The 18,797-nt window shown below is 41.7% G+C and overlaps 1 protein-coding gene across 1 annotated transcript; it reads right to left on the bottom strand.

The window, feature by feature from the left end:
- Positions 1 to 1,784: 1,784 nt before the first annotated feature.
- Positions 1,785 to 18,388, bottom strand: LYVE1 (lymphatic vessel endothelial hyaluronan receptor 1). Its single transcript, XM_045015067.1, has 6 exons — positions 18,125 to 18,388; positions 11,757 to 11,919; positions 11,505 to 11,644; positions 4,957 to 5,238; positions 3,645 to 3,723; positions 1,785 to 2,926 (listed from the first exon to the last, which is right to left on the bottom strand). The coding sequence occupies exons 1-6, from the start codon at positions 18,213 to 18,215 to the stop codon at positions 2,740 to 2,742; spliced, it is 942 nt and encodes a 313-aa protein (XP_044871002.1). The 5' UTR covers positions 18,216 to 18,388; the 3' UTR covers positions 1,785 to 2,739.
- Positions 18,389 to 18,797: the final 409 nt, after the last annotated feature.

Genomic DNA, 18,797 nt, shown 5'->3' with positions numbered 1-18,797 from the left:
TTAAGGCAATCTAGGGCTCTAGGTACAGGATGACACAGAGTCTTCTGTGGCTTCTCCCCTTACAGCCCTGCCCCTGCATCATATCCTCACTCCCTATACAATGTGCTGGTGTTAAGGCCCTGCCTTCCCTTACAAAGAGGCAGGGAGAAAGGCATGAGGTCCCCCCCAGTACTTAATCCAGGAGCCAAGCTGTATCTGCTTGGGTGAGTCAGGTTGGTTGCACTCTTTTGTTCCTGCCACATATATTGCCCTCTGCTGAGGTGGTGTTGGTGGACTTCCCAGATCAGTAGGGTTTGGCGTTAACACCTCCTGGAGATGAATGGGGCATGCCACCTCTCTCAGATCTATTGCTTCAAACTCTGCAGACTCAGGCCAATACTGCTCTATTAGTTACACTTGGGTCACACTGTCAATTTTCTTCACAACCATGAGGACTAGAAACATAATGTTCTTAAAATGAAAGTGGAGTCTGACATACTAACGTGACCCCATAAATTGAGTGTGTGATATTGGGATTTAGGAATGTATTCTGAAAAAATTAACAAATTAACCTAATTAGTACACTCAGACTTGAGTGTTCCCTGCTGCAAAATAAAGAGTACCTGCCACAGAATTTGGTTTTGTTTCATGGGGAAGAGCCTGACAGAGCTACAGAGCACTTGTCCCCATTAAAATCATGGAATAAGTCACAACCTACATTGGAATTAGGAATAAATGTAATTACATGTGGGTGAAATTCATGCTTGGGCCAAGAGCCAGCATTAAACCTATGTGCCACTTAAACCTGAATGGCTTCAGTGGAATTTAAGTGATGCATAGCCCTTATGCTGGCACCATACGTGGGTAGAGTTCATTTTTGAGTGAATAATGATAGTATTGCTTTAAAAGCTTAGATAAGCATCTAGACCATTATATAAGCACATTTAGCTACAACGTGAGTGAGCTCAGGAAGATGGTGAGCCTGCCCAGAGTCTCACATGACATGGGCCTGAACTTCCTAAGTGACTTTGACTCCCCAGTGGCAGTTGTGTTCACTCAGCACCTCACAGGCTAAGGCCCCATGTGATGAACACAAATCCTTCAGAAATGAAGAGGATATCCTGAATGGCAGCAGTGTTTTTACGCATTACCACTCCCTTACCGAACTAAGTAAGTCATATCCCGTGGCTTTCAAAGAGATATGTTCTCACATCTTTTATTTCGACAGTTCCCATCTTGGCCAACCCACTGGGGATTGAACTAGGGGACATCAAAAGCTGAAAGCATGCACTAAAACTGTAACAGACTAATCTTTTTTGGCTTGAGCACAGAAAGGAGACCCTTGACACTCATTAGTAAATTACATTAGCTCATACTTTAAATGCTGCTCTATTTTCATTCTGTTAACAACCTGGATTACCAGGAGAACTCATGTTATTTCCTTTCAGACAACATGGTGCTAATTTGGGTACTGGTTATAGCAGCTCTATGCCAAAATGGCTGCCATAGTAGAAGATATTTTGTGATATGTCTTTCAAACTAATCTGCCTACTGAAGGGCATTTTTAACATGTACAGCAAATGTTATCCAAAATGTTTGTTAATAGAGATATGTGGTACATTTGCTATTGTTACTGCAAATTCATGTTTAGATTATGCAACTTTTATGAAATTAACATAACACCAGCCATGTGTTTCTGTCTCTTTTCCAAGTACAGTATAATATTGAGGCAATGTGTACTGTTTGGATTTTCCTGGGAGGTAGTTTTCATGAGAATAATAAATAAAACAGATGTAACAAATAAATATATCTACTGTGATTTATTTTCTTATTAAATGCTGTAAACTTCCCATGCCACTGTTTCTTTTGAAAACACATTGAAATAGACATCAGAGACCTTTATGATACAGATTGTGATACAGTTTTAAAGTGTTTTTACTGTCAGTTATCTGAAGAATGATGCAGTCTTGAGTTTAATAAATAAAATTGTAAATTATGATACAGTGATATACCCAAGAAAATACTTCATTGTTGATTACATTATACTCAGTATAAATACCTTACTTATATTTATAGTAAATCTAAAAGTCCCCTTGTTTGGGAACTTACAGGCTAGGGGGCTGATCCTGCAACCCTTACCTGAGTAATCCCCACTCATGCCAGCAGTCCTTTTGAACGCAATGGGACTACTTGCCTGAATATGAATTGTCTGAACGAGCAAGGTTTGCAGGATCAGGTATTAACTATGGATGCTATTACATTAGCAGACAGCCTCCAGGATAGAAAGAAACATACATTTTATTTTAGATGTGTTGATCTGAATTTTATGCAAACAATTATACACTGTATCTCAATCAACAAGGCATTCTTAGACTTAGTTACTTCTTGTTAAGATGGAAAATGTTGAGTTGTGAGATGGTTGTTTTATTTTATTTTTAATATTAATATGAATAAGATACCATGTTTCTGCAAAAGAACATTTTATACCAAAGAGGAAGGGTAATTAATAGTCATAGAATGGTGATTGTTCAAACATTTGAACTAAGAAATATGCATTCACCTTGCCAGTATTTACAGTAATATAATACCCTAGCTTTTATATAGTGCTTTTTCATCAGTAGATCTCAAAGCACTTTACAAAGATAGGTAGGTATCATTATCCCCTTTTTAAGATGGGGAAACTGAAACAATTTATAAATGTTTTGCTAATTCTGCATTCTTCATTTTAAATCTGTAAAACTAGCTGTTATATTTATCCTTTCAAACTTCTGCTTCCACACATTTTACTGTGGCCTCCGGCTTGGTTTGAGGCTCTTCTGCTTTTTTCCCATTATTCTTTGATTCCTTCTCAGGAGCATTGTCAACTGACTTAGTGTCTTTGATGACTTTGGCTTCAATCCTTTCTTTTTGGGGCTTCTTGTTTGAAAATGGGCAGGTTCTCTTGTACCTTTAAATAGAAATATTAAAGCAAATTAGAACAGAAACATTACCAGGAAGCACACGTATTATGAGCTCTGAATAATCACAGAATAGATGAAATACAAAGTATCTAGAATTATCAACTGATCCTGCAAGTCATACTCAAGCAAAACTCCCACTAAAGCCGTGGGGATGCTGAATTGGTCCCGCTCCAATGGTCACATGGTTTTTAGACTTAGTTCTTAAATATTTTTAAATCAGACAACATATGCCAGAAGTAGCAGTACATAATGATGAAACTAGATGGAATGCAATTTCAGACATATGTAGCTTTTAGATTGGATTTAACAATCCATTGCCTTAAATGTCTGTCTACATCACTATATAAGCTTTACAAATGTTAATCTTTCTGAACACAACCATAATTTAAGAATAAGAATTCTTCTCTCAGGACTGGGATGGTAAAAAGGTACAAGAAGAAAAATATACTAACACTACAGCAAATACTTAAATGTGGACAGATGAGCTGACATGCAGAAATCACACACCTGGCACATGATTAATTGATTAAGTTCCTTCCTATGACAGGCATACAACTACAACAACAATAAAGTTTATTTGCAGAGCCACAGATACTCACATTTCACTCCTCTTTGTCATATGTTTTAATTACATTTGTACTATATACAAATATGAATATTTCATCAGCCGTAATCTAAGAGTAAATACATTATGAAAGAACTTACTTTCTGATATAGCAGACTGCAAGAACAGCCGATGCCATAAAGAAGGTGAGTGCCAGTACAAGGAGTGCAATGGGTACACCTAAAGATAAAAGATATAGATAACTGATGTGTTTATCTTGTTTATTTTTTAAATAGGCTGATTTAAGAACTAAGATTTTCTGAAAATTCATGTGCCTAAGGTCAGATTCTGGTAAAGGCAGCCTTGAGTAAGTGGCTCCAGTCCCCATGGAAATATCTAGTTCAAATTCACAATGACCTAAGCAGTGGCATCAATTGCACTCATTTTGCACACCAGCTGAGTGCAAGTTACACTACTTTGCCATTTGCACCCCGTACTTCTTTCATTAAAGTCAATGGTAATTTTGCCATTGAGTTCAAGGGGAACCACCTCAGGCTTGTTTGATATTTAGACTATCGTTTTTGTCACTGTTGAATTTGAATTATAATCTCAAAATAATCTTTACTGTCTATTAAAGCAGGGGAATTTAGAGAAATACATCACTACAATGATTTTGTTCAGGTATATGGCATGTTCTCTTCTTCAGGAAGACATCCTATGTAAATTGTATGTGATTGCATTCAAAATATACATAGTCAAAGGAAAGCTTTTTTAAAAACACTTCAGTTAAGCATTGTCATCAGGATTATTAAACAGGAAACAAGGGATGAGCTGATGTTCTTTCCAGGCAGATAATGAATGCTGGATGAAAATTTCAGAGTCATTATCCATGGAAACATATTTATTGTAAAACCAAAGTGCCATGGTTTGCCAAAGATTTGTATCCAGACTGCTCTGTTAGCTATATAATCTACACAGTTGCATACATGCATATATTAGTCTACACCATATTTTCCAAGTAGTACAGTAAAAGTTGAGGATCAGAAAGATATAGTGATTATTGGCATGTGAGATTTTGCTTTTGCTTTTTTTGTTTAACACTAGGGTTTGTGGGGGTGTTTGATAGCTCTATCCTGGCAGGTGTGAGAACCAATTAGGTTTTTCACTTGCACCAAGCATGTAGTGTATGTTGGTAAAATTCCCATTGACTTCCTCAGAAGTAGGAACAGAATTTATGTGGTAAAATTCCACTGATTCCTATTAAAAAGCTAATTTAATCCTTCACAAATACACTAATTAATTTTCAAAAGAAAAGGTGTTTCCTTTGTGTTACTAGTTTTGGCTTTGCAAATTCTTCGGCCCTCATACACTCATGCGTAACAATACTTGATTTTGGTTCTAGCTGTGCACACTAACCCACTACAAAACACTATTTAATAACTAGGGTACATATAAAAAAGGCATATGGTCTACCTCCAAATACAACACTATCGTTTGTAAAGGCAGCTCGGTTTCCATTAGGCACTGCCATCTCCTCTTCACTTTCCAAAGTAGTCTGTACTGTTTGTAAAATGGTTTCCGTTACACATTTTATGCGAAAGGTCTTCCGAGGTATTTGGGGTTTTGGTGACTCAGTAGCAGTAGGTATCTCTGTGATGCCCTGAGATGAAGCTGTTGAAGATGAGTTTACTTCTGGATCTGTTGCAGATAACAGGGTTGTACCTGTTTCTGGTATGCATGAATCAATCCAAATATCTGCAAAGGGGAAAAGGAAGTGTAATGAGTTGCACAGGGCACTATCGCAAAATTTTGCGCATACCTGAGGCAAACCACATATTGATCTATGGTGGATATTTTCAGAAGTTTTTCTGAGGGTTAGGCAGTGTGGTAATGAGATGACCACTACTCATGCCTATTGATACTAGAGTGACAAGGTGGGTGAATAATATCTTTTATGGGACCAATTTCTGTTGGTGAGAGAGAGGAGCTTTCAAAGCTTACACAGAGCTCTTCTTCAGGTCTCTGTGTAAGGCTGAAAGCTCCTCTCTCTCACCAACAGAAGTTGGTCCCATAAAAGATATTGTCTTGTCTCTCTAATATCTTGGGACCAACACAACTAAAACAACTGTGGATACAACTATTGATACTGTTTATTACTATAAAAGCAGCAAAGAGTCCTGAGGCACCTTTATAGTCTAACAGACGTTTTGGAGCATGAGCTTTGGTGGGTGAATACCCACTTCGTCGGATGCATGGCACCCACGAAAGCTCATGCTCCAAAATGTCTGTTAGTCTATAAGGTGCCACAGGACTCTCTGCTGCTTTTACAGATCCAGACTAACACGGCTACCCCTCTGATACTGTTTATACTATGTATTTATTCACAGAGGATAAGATTTAGCATGTCTAACTTTATGTATAACAGTAGTTCCAGATTACTCACCTGCTTAAAGTTAGGCACATGCTTAAATACCTTTCTTAACAGGGAACAAAGCCCACAAGTGTGACAAAACTCCTTTTACAATGGCATACAAAAGTCAAGATCCTTGTCAGAAAGAGCTTACAATATAATTTCCTGTGTTACACATGACAAGGAAACAAAACAAAATGGAGGGAAGAACTGAGTAAGAACACAGGTTATGTTGTCATGTGGTTACCCAGCATTTTGAGGTTCATTTACATCATTACAGGTGGTGCTATGAGCCCTGCCTTATTATCATGGTTATCCAACACTTCCCAGTATAAACCCCTGGTTTCACCTGCTTATAACTTTGCCAGACAATAACCATTTGGACAGAAATTTTACATGCCTGGTGTCGACCTCAGACTGATTTTTTTTCCAGCCAAAGAAGTTTAGCGCTTTCCAAGAACAAGATTAGAGGAAAATATGTTACTTTGTCCATGTCAAAACATTCAGGCAACCTTTTCTTTGAGAAGTTTTAATGCCCACATGCTTTGGAGCAGGGACTTGAAGTTTGGCAGTGGGGTTATATTTGTGTCAGGAATGTGTCTTTTTCTGTCCCCAAGAAAATCCATGCAAATTTGGCCAAGCTATAAACCTTTGAAAATCTGCAGTTTGCACATTATCCCAATAGGGTTGCCAAGTGTCCAGCTTTTGACCAAAATGCCCAGTGAAAAAGGGATCCCAGTGGCTCTGGTCAGCACTGCTGACCAGTCTGTTAAAAGTCCAGTCAGCAGCACAGCAGGGCTAAGGCAGGTTCCCTACCTGCCCTGGTTCCGTGTGGCTCCTGGAAGCAGCGGCATGTCTCCCCTCCGGCTCCTATGTGTAGGGGCAGCCAGGAGGCGCCGCATGCTGTCCCCGCCTCAAGTGCCAGTTCTGCAGCTCCCATTGGCTGGAAATCATGGCCAATGGGAGCTGTGGGAGGGGGGGCGCCTGTGGACTGGGCAGTGTGCAGAGCCACCTGGCCGCACCTCTGCGTAGGACTGGAGATGGAACATGCCGCTGCTTCTGGGAGCTGCTTGAGATAAGTGCCACCCTGAGTCTGCACCCCTCCCATGCCCTAACCCCTGCCCCAGCCCTGATCCCCCTCCCACCCTCTGAACCCCTAGATCCCAGCCCAGAGCCCCCTCCTGCACCCAGAACCCCTCATGCTCAGCCCCACCCTAGAGCCTGCACTCCCGCTGGAGCCCTCCCCCACCCACATCCAACTCCCTGCACCATCCCAGAGTCCCCTCCTTCACTCCAAACCCCTCATCCCCAGCCCCACACCAGAGCCTGCACCCCCAGCTGGAGCTCTCACTCCTCTGCACACTAATCTCTGCCCCAATTCCCCATCTCCCCTATGAACCCCTTGGTCCAAGCCCAAAGCCCTCTCCTGCACCCCAAAATCCCTCATCCCTGGCACCACCCCAGAGCCTGCACCCTCAGCAGGAGCCCTCAGCCTCCCCCACATCCCAACTCACTGCCCCAGTCTGGAGCCCCCTCCCACACCCTGAATTCCTCATTTCTGGCTACACCCTGCAGCTCTCACCCCCTCCAGCACCCCAACCCCCTGAGCCAGCCCAGTGAAAATGAGCGAGTGACTGAGGGTGGGGAGAGCGAGTGACAGAGGGAGCAGGGATGGAGTGAACGGGGGCAGGGCCTCGGAGAAGGGGCAGGGCCTTGGAGGAGGGGTGGGGTAGGGGTGGGGCAAGGGTGTTCAGTTTTGTGCGAGTAGAAAGTTGCCAATCCTGTATCCTAATGAGGGTTATATAAGCACCTGATCTGCAGGGACAGCCAGTAACTTACACAAATTGCATAAATGATGCCTGTAAAAAACTGCACCTTTAAAATTATAAGTGGAAAACTGGAATTCTGGGTAAGGCTGGAGTGAAAATGTGACTAATGAGGAATTGGTCATTGGTTCTTGCAGGTACTCTTACATAATCTGGAAACTATAAAGTTATCACTATATTAACCAGCTGAATATGTTATAGAAATAATGGGCGGAAATGACTTATGTACTGTTCTTAATACGAGTCCCAGGTGGGAAGTCTGATGACGCATTTTCATTCACAAAGTAAGAGGATAGATGACATAGAGTTTTACTTTTTTCCCTATGGCCTTTAGGTGACTCTACACACTGCAGCTGGAAGGTCAAAATGCAGCGAAATGAGCTCTGGCCAAATACTTCTGTTATAAGAGCTCTAGCAAGTGGCAATTTGGCCATTAAGATAAATGGTGATTCTTCATTCCCTAAGTTAAATAAAAATTGCTTCCTAATAGCATTTAACAGGCTTAATTTGCTCTACTAAATAATATGATAACAATGTAAAATAGTGACAATTCTCTGTATTTAAACCTGCAAAAGTAAGGAATTCAGGGTTAAAATTCCCACTTTGTCTTTACCCAGCTCATCTTATAGGTGTAGAACAATCCAAAATACTACACAAATAAAAAAAAAGCCACATTTTAAAAGAACAGTTCAAGCATACACAGACGTGATACAGCACATACAAAATCAGCGACATTAAAAAAGGGTAGCTGTTTAAACAAGACACAGTCTTAGCTAACCTCCCACATAGGTTCATAAACCCACACATGAGAGTTCTGAACTGTAGAGAAGGATCAAGTTTACCCCAATCACATCTTTTTTAATTGGACTGTTTAAGTGGCTAATCCACTTCTGACACTGTTGTTCCTATGGATCTATCCAAGGAGTACCTCCATCCTGGATTTTTCTCACATCACTCCTACTCCAACAAGGCTACTCATGAAGGTCATTAACAAATTTCTTCTGGCCATGTCTAATAGCCTTCTCTCTAACGGCCTCATCCTCAGTCTTTCTGCCACCTCTGACATGAATGATCTCTCAGTCCATTGTAATAGCCTCCCCTTCCTAGGTTGCCATGACTTGCTGGCTTTCCCCTTGTTTTCCAGCCACTCTTTCAGCATCTCTTTCACGTTTAGCTACTTTCCTCCACTGAAACCCTTCAGAGTTCCATACATAGTCCTCTGGTCTTCTCTCCTTACACATTGTGAAGGATGTTGGGCTGGTCTGTAATAATTTATGAATATTGGTTACTGGGGTAGTTACTGTATAATTATATTGGGTTATTGGAATAGCTACTTCATGAATGTATTGATTTAATGTAATAGCAGGGCTGTTAAGACACTAGCAGGAAGGGAACACAATGTCTTTAGATAAGTAACCTCTCGGTAAACATGGTGGATGTCGCTAAGAAACAATGCTAAGGTATTATGTTGCAAAGATGCTACATTATTTGCTCCAGCCCAAAGTTACACTCTGTTTTGGCCAGGCTGGGAATGGACAGATCCAAAGGACTTGAAATGGTTAAAAAGTGAGTTGTTGGGAGAGGGGGAGCCAGTTGTCAAGGGCTGTTCCTGAGGAACAGGGTGACATAGACACCGGCCCAGCTGAGGAGGTATGAAGCAGTTGAGCCTTCCAAAGATTCCAGGGATATGTTAAGCCTTCCATAAGAGAGCTAGGCATATAGACTGTTTGTGTTAAAATCCTTTTTCTCTTCTGCTTTGCTGCGTTTCTATTATTTTGTTTTAAGATAGTTGGCTAGTCACTGTATTCAGTGCCGGCCGCAAGCTCCCAAAGGGAAGAATTGCTGGGGCCAAACCAAGGAACTGTAGCCCAGGGCCTGATCTATGGAGGGCAGAATTGTGGGATTCCACCTCAGAACAGGTAAGGACGTCAGGCCTAACACTTGAAGTGTGATCTCAGAGAGACCAAGGAAGGGGGCCAGAGGTGCAGGTAGACCTGTAACCATGACACTCATATTCTCCCATAACTTCAATGACCCTTTCTACGACGATGGCACCTCCATTTCTTGCTCTACTCCTGAAGTCTCTTCTTTTGTCCAGTCTCAACATGTCTATCTCATTCGATTTCTCTTGCTGGATGCACTGTCACCATCTCATGGTCAACAAGTCAGAGCAAACCTTATCTCCTTCCTCCTTATTCTTCTCTACTACTGTTGACAATATTACCATTCTTTCTATTACTTAAACCAACAATCCCTAGGCCCTGTTTAACTCCACTCCCTCTTTCTCTCCCAAGACTCAGGCTCTAGCTAATCCTGATGTCTTTTTCACTATAACAACTCCAAAATCATGGGTGGCATGGGTATTGAAGGCTGGGGAAGGCTGAGCCTCCCCAAACAACCTTGCATGGCCGCACCCATACTCTGCCCCCAGGCTCCTTCCTGCTTCCTGGCGCTGTGCTGAGGGGGGCTCTTTCCCCCACCCTCCCCATGGCCCCAGACTGGGGCTGGGGCTAATGGGGGCTGGCCTGTGCTCCGGGATTGGTGGGGACTGTGCCACGCAACCACCTGGCACTCCAGGGCTGGGGAAGGGGGGCTGTGCCACCTACCCATCCACTCGGTGTTCAGGGGCTGTGGAAGGGAGGCTGCGCTGCCCACCCAGCACATGGGGGGGCACGCCCCTCACCCAATTGCCTGGCACTCAAGGGCGGGGGAGGGTGTCCCAGGACTGGGGAAGGTGATGGTGGCCATGTGGGGGGGGGGGGGGGCTTTGGGCTCCAGCAGAAGGGGTGGGGCCTTGGGCAGAAGGAGCAGGCTGGGCCAGGTGCTAGCCTCCCTCACCCACTGCCCATCTCCAAAATCCATCATTCCTTCTCCCCACAGCTACCTAGATATTACTCCATTTCCTAGTTTCTCTCCACTCTTTCATCTCTCTCATTCCAGGCCATTAAAAATGCTTCCATCAAATTCACTTGCCTTTATTGCTGTTTTTTCCACATTCCACCATTTCTTAGATCTAAAAAAGTTCAAACTCCTTCAATTTACATTCTAGGCTCTCCAAAATTTCTCTTTGCCCTCTGTCCTATCTTCAGTGGACATGTAGAGTGATCAATCACTGTTTTCTTTATAACAGCCTTTAATATATCTGAAGACTTATCAGTTCCCCTCTCATCTTTTCCTTTAGCTTGGGTGGAGTCACTAATGTGACAATCTAATTTCTCCCCTTGTTACAGGACAGTATGAAGTAAAATACAAGGCTGTATAGATGGGGATTCTGGGAATGTGTGACAATGGTGGCTTTGGAGTTCATTACCTAGTATGGACTTTAGCCAGAACAAATGTATTTTAATTTAGGTATTTTTAGATTTAATTTAGTTTGTTGGGTCATTTTTTTATTTTTGCAGTAAAATAATATATATCATGAAACTACGTTGTTGTTACAGAAGGAATATCAACTAGCTATGCATTTGCATGTGTTTGAAATATTTTCACTGGCACAAGCATGACTGAACATACCTAAGGGCTTCACACATAGCTGACTCCACATAACTGAATATAGTGAAGAAAACCTTATTCACGAACTTAATTACAGCATCATTTTATTAATTTCGGTGAACTAAATGGAACTTCTGTCCATCTAGCATCCTGCATTTAGCAACAGCTCTTTTAGAGGGGGAAGATACAATCCGCCATCTAAGATTAGAAAAAAAGCACTAACAACAATTTTTCTATGAAGATCTGAAATAATAAAACTAAATGTAAAGACTCTAGGTTTCATGCCTACTTACCTGAAGAATTGAAGCAGAAACCATGATATTTGCGGTCGAGAGGGACTTTCCAATCTGCTACTCCAGTTTTGTTCTGACCACATTTTGGATTTGGGACAACCCGAGAAATGACAAGCCATTTATCTGCCACCCATCCAAAGCTAGAATAAAAAGTATCAATCCCTTTAATGTTGGATGCGTTCACAAGCATATGGTTGTATGTAAGGAAATGGAGCTGCTAAACGCTGCTAGTAACTTACAGACTTCACGTACCTGCATGTTTCAAAGCCATGATTCCGGGCCTTCTCAACCTGGGTTTTGCTTGCCAGCTGTAACCCCAGCTGTCTACATGCACTTTCTGCTTCTGAGAAATTCAGTTTCTTTGGATGAGAAATTAGGGTTATGCCTGCGGTCCTGCACTCTTGAATGGTGAGATCTGTAAATTAAACATAAATATTCAAGGTTATTACCTTAGAATTTATTCTTTTATTTTAAGTAAGTGCCTGTGTGTGTAGTGGTGCATATTGTTGTTCACTTTTTAAGTTTTATGGGTATTAGGTCATTAGAGGAATTACCTTCCAGTGGGAGAGTTAATTTAGCCTTTTATAAGAAAATAATCTGTTTTGTTCACCCCAACAGTCTAATAGTTCAGAGGGTAAGGAGGACTTGTCACCATGGCTAGACTATGAAAATGCATATTTAAAAAAATTAATTATAGATGGCAACTTTGAGTCTGCGCCTGGGGGAAGCCATCTTGCTAAAGAGGATGTCATTTGTGACACATGTGCATGAGAGCCCCATGGGTGGGCTGGAAACCAGTTTTCCCACCTGCTTAATAATGTCTTAAAATAATAAAACTAGTGCTTATGATAAAACACCAGTGACCTCAGCATAGTGAGCTTCACACAGTGACAGGGTTACAAGGCCTGCCATGGATGGCAAACATGGTTGGAAGCATGTGGAGTTTATTCACAAAAAGATGCCCATTAGAGGAATTTAGTAATTATTAATTTTGTCACCTCCACTCCGCTGAGCTGTAACTTTTTAGGCCATTGGGGAAACTCAGATACCTTTGATATCATTTTTTAAAAATTTAACAAGGTTCAAGCATGGGCCAAATTAAGTTACTTTACTATCTTTTACCATTGGCACTGGAACAATGTGTATAATGGGAGTGCTGAGAGCACCTGAACCAACCTGTAAACCCCAGATAGAATGGAAACCACTTTCAAGCCAGGGGGTGCTGCAGCATGCTCCCCTTCCCCTGCACCTCTAGTTCTAGCACCTGTGTCTTTTACACACGTTGGGGTAGAACCCCAGTTGTGTTGGGGCAGTGCTTGGCACAGCTGCTTGGCACAGCTTTACCCCATGTTTTTGTGCTCCTCCTGGGGCCAGCTAGCTGCTTCAAATTTCACCATGTTGCAACAGCCCCCAATGGGCAGACAACAATTGCTGGCACACAGTGGCATTTTGGCCACACCCACTACATCAAGAACTGGGAAGGGGTGGGCTAAGGCTGGTTATGTCAGCCCTACACTACATTGGGATTCTCCTGTGCTGGCTTTAGAGCCCAAAGCAACTTTCAGGGGAAAAAGAGGGAGAGGGGGGCAAGATTTGGCTCTTTAGCTCCATGTACATTCCACCAGGGCCATAAGAAACAAAAAGCTGCATTTTTTATGTATAGTAGCAGACAAGCTAAATGAACAAGGAACAATACACTGTAGAACAAACAAGGAACATTGTAGAGACCAAACAGAATGAATATACAGTGGCAACAAAAAACCCAATAAAGAATCCAATAACTGCTTCTCAGATATCCCCTTCAGACTGTACTAGCCACCACCATGTATACATTTATGGTGGGAAGGGTGTGCCTGCGTACCATAGTGCTCAGCTCAGACAAGGAGAGTGGTCTGATTGTGAAGAGAACGTAAATTTACCTTATAATGTCCTCTTGATGGCCAATATATCCTCCATTTGGTCCGACTCCTCCTACTTCAGTCAGCGCCTCCAGACCTAACCCACACTATTCTGTCTCCCCTTTTTCCTCCCCGTCAGACCCAGCTGTCTCCTGTTGGGCCTCTCCATGTCCCAGCTGCAGCAATGAAGATCCCACTCTCCTCTCTGTTTCTTAGGTCTAGTCCATCCTCTCCTTTCCTGTCTCCAGGGCCTGCTCCACACTTTCCCTCCTTTCATACCATTTACACGTGATCCTTTCCCACCCTTTCTGCATTCAGACACATTCTCTCCTGTCCTTACCCTCTCTGTCCCCAATCCAGGGATTTGCTCAGCACCTGTTAAAATGTGGCTGAGTAGACTTTTTAAAGTATAATAATGATGATAGAAGCTTCTTAATGACCAGTCTTATTAACTACCAGCCTTTATTTTCCAATCCTCAGAAGGACTTTGAGAAGTACAATGCAGCTTTTCAAATTGAGTTGAGCTGCTGACTGAATGGAACTTCCTGACACTTGACAAGTTGGCTGGATACTTGTAAATGCCTGACTGATGCATAATATACTCAAAAGAAATATTTTCATATGAGAAAAGCAGTCAACTAGATGTTCACCCGATGAATGGGAAGAAAGAAGATTCAGTATCAGAAAATGAGGGCTTAGTCGGAGGAAGGAAAAGAAAATAGAGTGAATTGCAGATAGAGTGCAATTTTTAACCTGAAAAATACAAAAGAAGATAAAATGTAATGTGTACCTGAAATTAACATTTTTGAAACATGGAGAAGTAAAAAGCACCTTCTTGGACAGTTATCAGCTTTATTGTGAACTATAACTAGTTTTACAACATAAGAAAAAGATTAGAAGCAAACAGCAACCACCCAATCATCCTACCCTTTTCACAACTTCCTAAATCATCTCTCTGAGTCCTGTGATGAAGCAAACTGAATTTGTGTTGGCTACACAAGCTGCTCTTAGCTAGCCTCTGAGCTCGTCTGTACTTGGCTGGTCTAACAGCAAAAGGATATCTTCATCTTGAATCATATGTTGCACATTTGCAGGAGAAATCTACTTCATTAGAAGAACAGTGGAATTGATTGATTAGGAGAAATAAAATCTGAGAATAAGACAAAGATGGTGGGTGCAGAATAGAACAAAGGGACTTGAGTGGTTGTAAAGTGAGGGAGGCACTTCTGCTTTAATGTGATCTAGTCTCTTTGCTGTTTTGGGAAACCGGTGCTGACGTCTCTGTGTTTTCCCCCAGATACTCGGTTCATATTGCAATGTCCTGTCCATGAGGTGCTGGGTGGGTTCCTCTGTCTGCTTGTAGCAGAGAGGGACATTCTTAGGCTGCCGTGGTGAGAAGGATCTTTGCCTGCTGGAATTTTTAAGGGAGGCTAAGACTGTTAGGTACACAAATCCCATTAAAAGCAGCAAAGAGTCCTGTGGCAGCTTATAGACTAACAGATGTATTGGAGCATGAACTTTCGTGGGTGAATCGGATCCGACGAAGTGGGTATTCACCCACGAAAGCTCATGCTCCAATACGTCTGTTAGTCTATAAAGTGCCACAGGACTCTTTGCTGCTTTTACAAATCCAGACTAACACGGCTACCCCTCTGATACTTGACACAAATCCCATTGAATTTCAACAGGAGCTGGGCATCTAATTTCTTTAGGTGCCTTTGAAAATCCCAGCCATAATTCGTTGCATAGGACCCTTCAGTAGATAAGAAAAATAAATCAGTTTAACATTGAAATCTGGTTGTTTACACAGGTAGAAAGAAAATTTCCTCTTTGCAAAGTGTGACTAAATTCACATATAGAGACTGATGAGCTGTTGTGTTGCAGGAACCTGCATGCTAATAGCTATTGAGGACATAAACGAGAAGGTTGTCTTTGGCTGATTTTGAAGATGGAGGCAGAATCAGAGATGTCTGAATTTCATTTGACACATGGCAGAAAGATTGCAGCTGGCCCTCAAGGCCTTTGGAAATGACACAAGCTAGTATTATAACTAGCTGATAAAGGTGTGCACCTAAAAGGATAGGTACGTGGTATTTATGACTAATACAGTGAGTTACATAACAAGGTTCATTTAGCTCAAGTGTAGTTTTCTCTGTATGGCACATTAACTAGTGTTTTCTCCCATCTTCCCTACCTCTTACTTATGGGTTAAGAGTTGTGTTGATCAAAAAAGACTTAGGATGCATTTTTCAAAAAAGCACCAAAGTGACTTAGAAGCCTAAGCTCCATTTTCAAAAGTGACACAGGCACTTAAAAGCCTACATTTCACTGACAGTCAACTTTGAAAACAGAACTTAGGCACTTTTGAAAATTGTACCATTATACTTTCCTTTGCCTTGTTAAAGATAGATCTCATTTCTGACAGATTCTGCTCCCCCTCAACTTACACATCTTGAGGGGAAATAGTCTTGCACTCATACTTGGGAATACCAAGTTTAGGGGTGTTAGTTGCCGCTATTTTATTGGATGCTGCAGTACAGCAATGTTTCATACCTTCATCAGAATTAGGCTTTGGAGCTTCTGTGTTATAGCTCCTCCAGAGAGATCTTTCTGACAGCTGCCACATGAGTTGGTGGCAGTGACTCTTATTCCACAAACAAATTTCTATGTGCATTTTTGTTTGTGTGTGCTGGAGCCACACAGGAAGTGAAAATGTCTGCTGGTGCTCTGAACCAGCAATTCTGTTTTCCTCTGTTGGAAATCTGGGATCCTTCCTTTATCTACAGTATGAAAAAGCCTGTAATTGATTTATCAACATCATGACACTGTGTCGTGTGACCAGCAGTATGAGCAGTAATTCACAAAGCTGCAGAGAAGAAACAGAAGCAGGAGCTAGTGCGTCCTATGAAATAAATTACAATGCTGACTCTCCCTTCTCACAGTTTGTCAGTCTCCCAACAGTCTTCCCCAATCACTATCTAAATGTAAGGGAGTTGATTGCTGACAATTGCGTATGTATAGTCATTTGCTTGTATGTGATACTCCCATCTTCTGCTTCCATCATTTTAAGCAGCAAAGAGTCCTGTGGCACTATATAGACTAACAGGCGTTTTGGAGCATGAGCTTTTGTGGGTGAATACCCACTTCGTTGGATGCATGAAGTGGATATTCACCCACGAAAGCTCATGCTCCAAAACGTCTGTTAGTCTATAAGGTGCCACAGGACTTTTGGCTGCTTTTACAGATCCAGACTAACACGGCTACCCCTCTGATACTTGCTTCCATCATTTTGTCTTTTAAATTTTGAGCCTGCTGGAGCCAGGATTGACTTATTTGTGGTGCACATTCCCACTACCCCAGGGGTTCTCAGACTTTATTGCCCTGCAACCCCCTGCTGACACCAAAATTACTACATGACCTTAGAAGGGGAGGCTGATGCCTGAGCCCACCTGAGTCCCACTGCCCTGGGGGTGGGGGCAGGGGCTGTAATCTGAGCCCTGCTGCCAAGGGCTGAAGCCCTCAGGCTTTGGCTTTGGCCCTGGGCAGTGGGCCTCGGGTGTGAGTCCTGGGCGCCAGCAAGTCTAAGTGAGCCCTGGCACACCCATTAAAATGGGGTCACGACCCACAGTTTGAGAACCCCTGCACTACACAATCCACCGACAACTAATCAGCAATCTCTTTGCCAGTTTTCTTGGAGCAGTTACTCTCCTCCTTCTTGAGCTTCCCTCTCACCTCTAATGGTGGTCCTGCCAAGGCAGGTCATATTGGTGGAGGGGATATGTCCTCCTGATCACTGGGTTGTACTTGTTTGGTAGCTGAAGAGCAGACTTCAGCTTTCATGGCTTGCAAACCAAGTCCCCAAGTACTTTCTTAGAAGAAGCATTAACCACATAAAAATTAAACAAAAATATTTCAGAAGAAAATTATATGACTATTTGTTAATGGAATTATGATGCAAGCATTGCATTTGAGAGCTATTTAAGGCAGATGCTCCTTTATTAATTCCTGAAATACACTGTCTTCCAAAAGTGGGAACTCCCAAGTGTTTGGGTTATTTTTTCCTTCCAACAGTAACCAGAGGCAGATTTCATTACCCATAAGCTGTACTTCCAGATTCATGCCTATGTCCCTGAGAATTTTGTTGGAGACTAGTATTCACTGTTATGATATTTCAAAATCAAAACAAACAGTTTACATTTAAAATAACATTTTTCTAAGGCACCCAATGACCAATTTCATGCATATTCTGCAATTAGATAACAGCTCAAAAGCTTTTGCTGTGGCATCTTCCAAAAAATTTGACATCTGGCCAGATTTTCACTTGCTACTAAAAATATCATCAAAAATTAAACAAAGTCTTGTGACACATTTGGACATTATTAAAAAGGATTCAAATAATTAAATTGGGCATAAATATTCAGTGAAAGATATTCACAAGCAAGAATGTTACTGAAAAATATTCGCTTTTGCACTGATTTCTGAGAAATCTGTGGTTTCATATACCTACAAATTATAGGTTACTTTAAAATATATACACATACAGAGTTATATATATTCACAGATATAATTATACTCCTGCATATTTTATTTTCAAACACACTGATTCAGCAAATATCTTTTCTGGAAAAAAGAGAGAAAGAAAACCAATTTCCATCTATCTTGAACATATTTTTGGACATTGGGAAAAAGTTGCACATACTGAAAAATTGTAAGAAAACATACCTTTCACATTGAAAGAGCCTTGAGCAAGGAATTTCATAATCCAGACTGAGAACAAAACCAGGGTAACTCCAGAATAAGTTCCCATTATCATTAACACTAATAACAAATGAAAAAACTCAGGATAGGTTGTTGCCTCCGTTAAAGACAATGGTGTATTGCCAGTCCCCTTGCTGTGGGCTTTGAGATGACTTTCTTGACAGCTATGTATATGCCACTGTACTGATTCACCGAAAGAATGTCAGCAAGTATTTGTTGCTCAGCTAAAAAGGCATCTACTGGTCAAGGGCACTAGCTGGAAATACATGACGTCCCCAGAACATTTCACAGCTGGCTGGCTGGAAAATTCAGCTAATGCTGACTCAGAAAACATCCAGCTGAGGAAGGGAGATAATGCAGTGTTAGTCTGTCAGTCTTATAAACAGTTTGCAAAATATTTTTTTCTTTCTATTCCTTTTGTAACTGTTTCTGTTTAATTGGGTGTCAGCTCATCACTCATGTTGTGCATTCATTTGTTAATCAACATGTCTAACCATTAGTACCGAGTACTGGCAATCAGCATTCTTGGGTTACAGTCCCAGCTGGGCTATTGATTTTATATGCAACTCTTGGGCAAGTCACTTAACCTCTCCATACCTAACATTCCCAATGTATAAAATGGGTATAATAATGCAGA

The sequence above is a fragment of the Mauremys mutica genome, chromosome 4 (genome assembly GCF_020497125.1).
Source record: "Mauremys mutica isolate MM-2020 ecotype Southern chromosome 4, ASM2049712v1, whole genome shotgun sequence".
Taxonomy (NCBI): Eukaryota; Metazoa; Chordata; order Testudines; family Geoemydidae; genus Mauremys; species Mauremys mutica.
The sequence above is the reverse complement of the archived record's forward strand: the minus strand, read 5'-3'. Positions and strand labels throughout refer to the sequence as shown.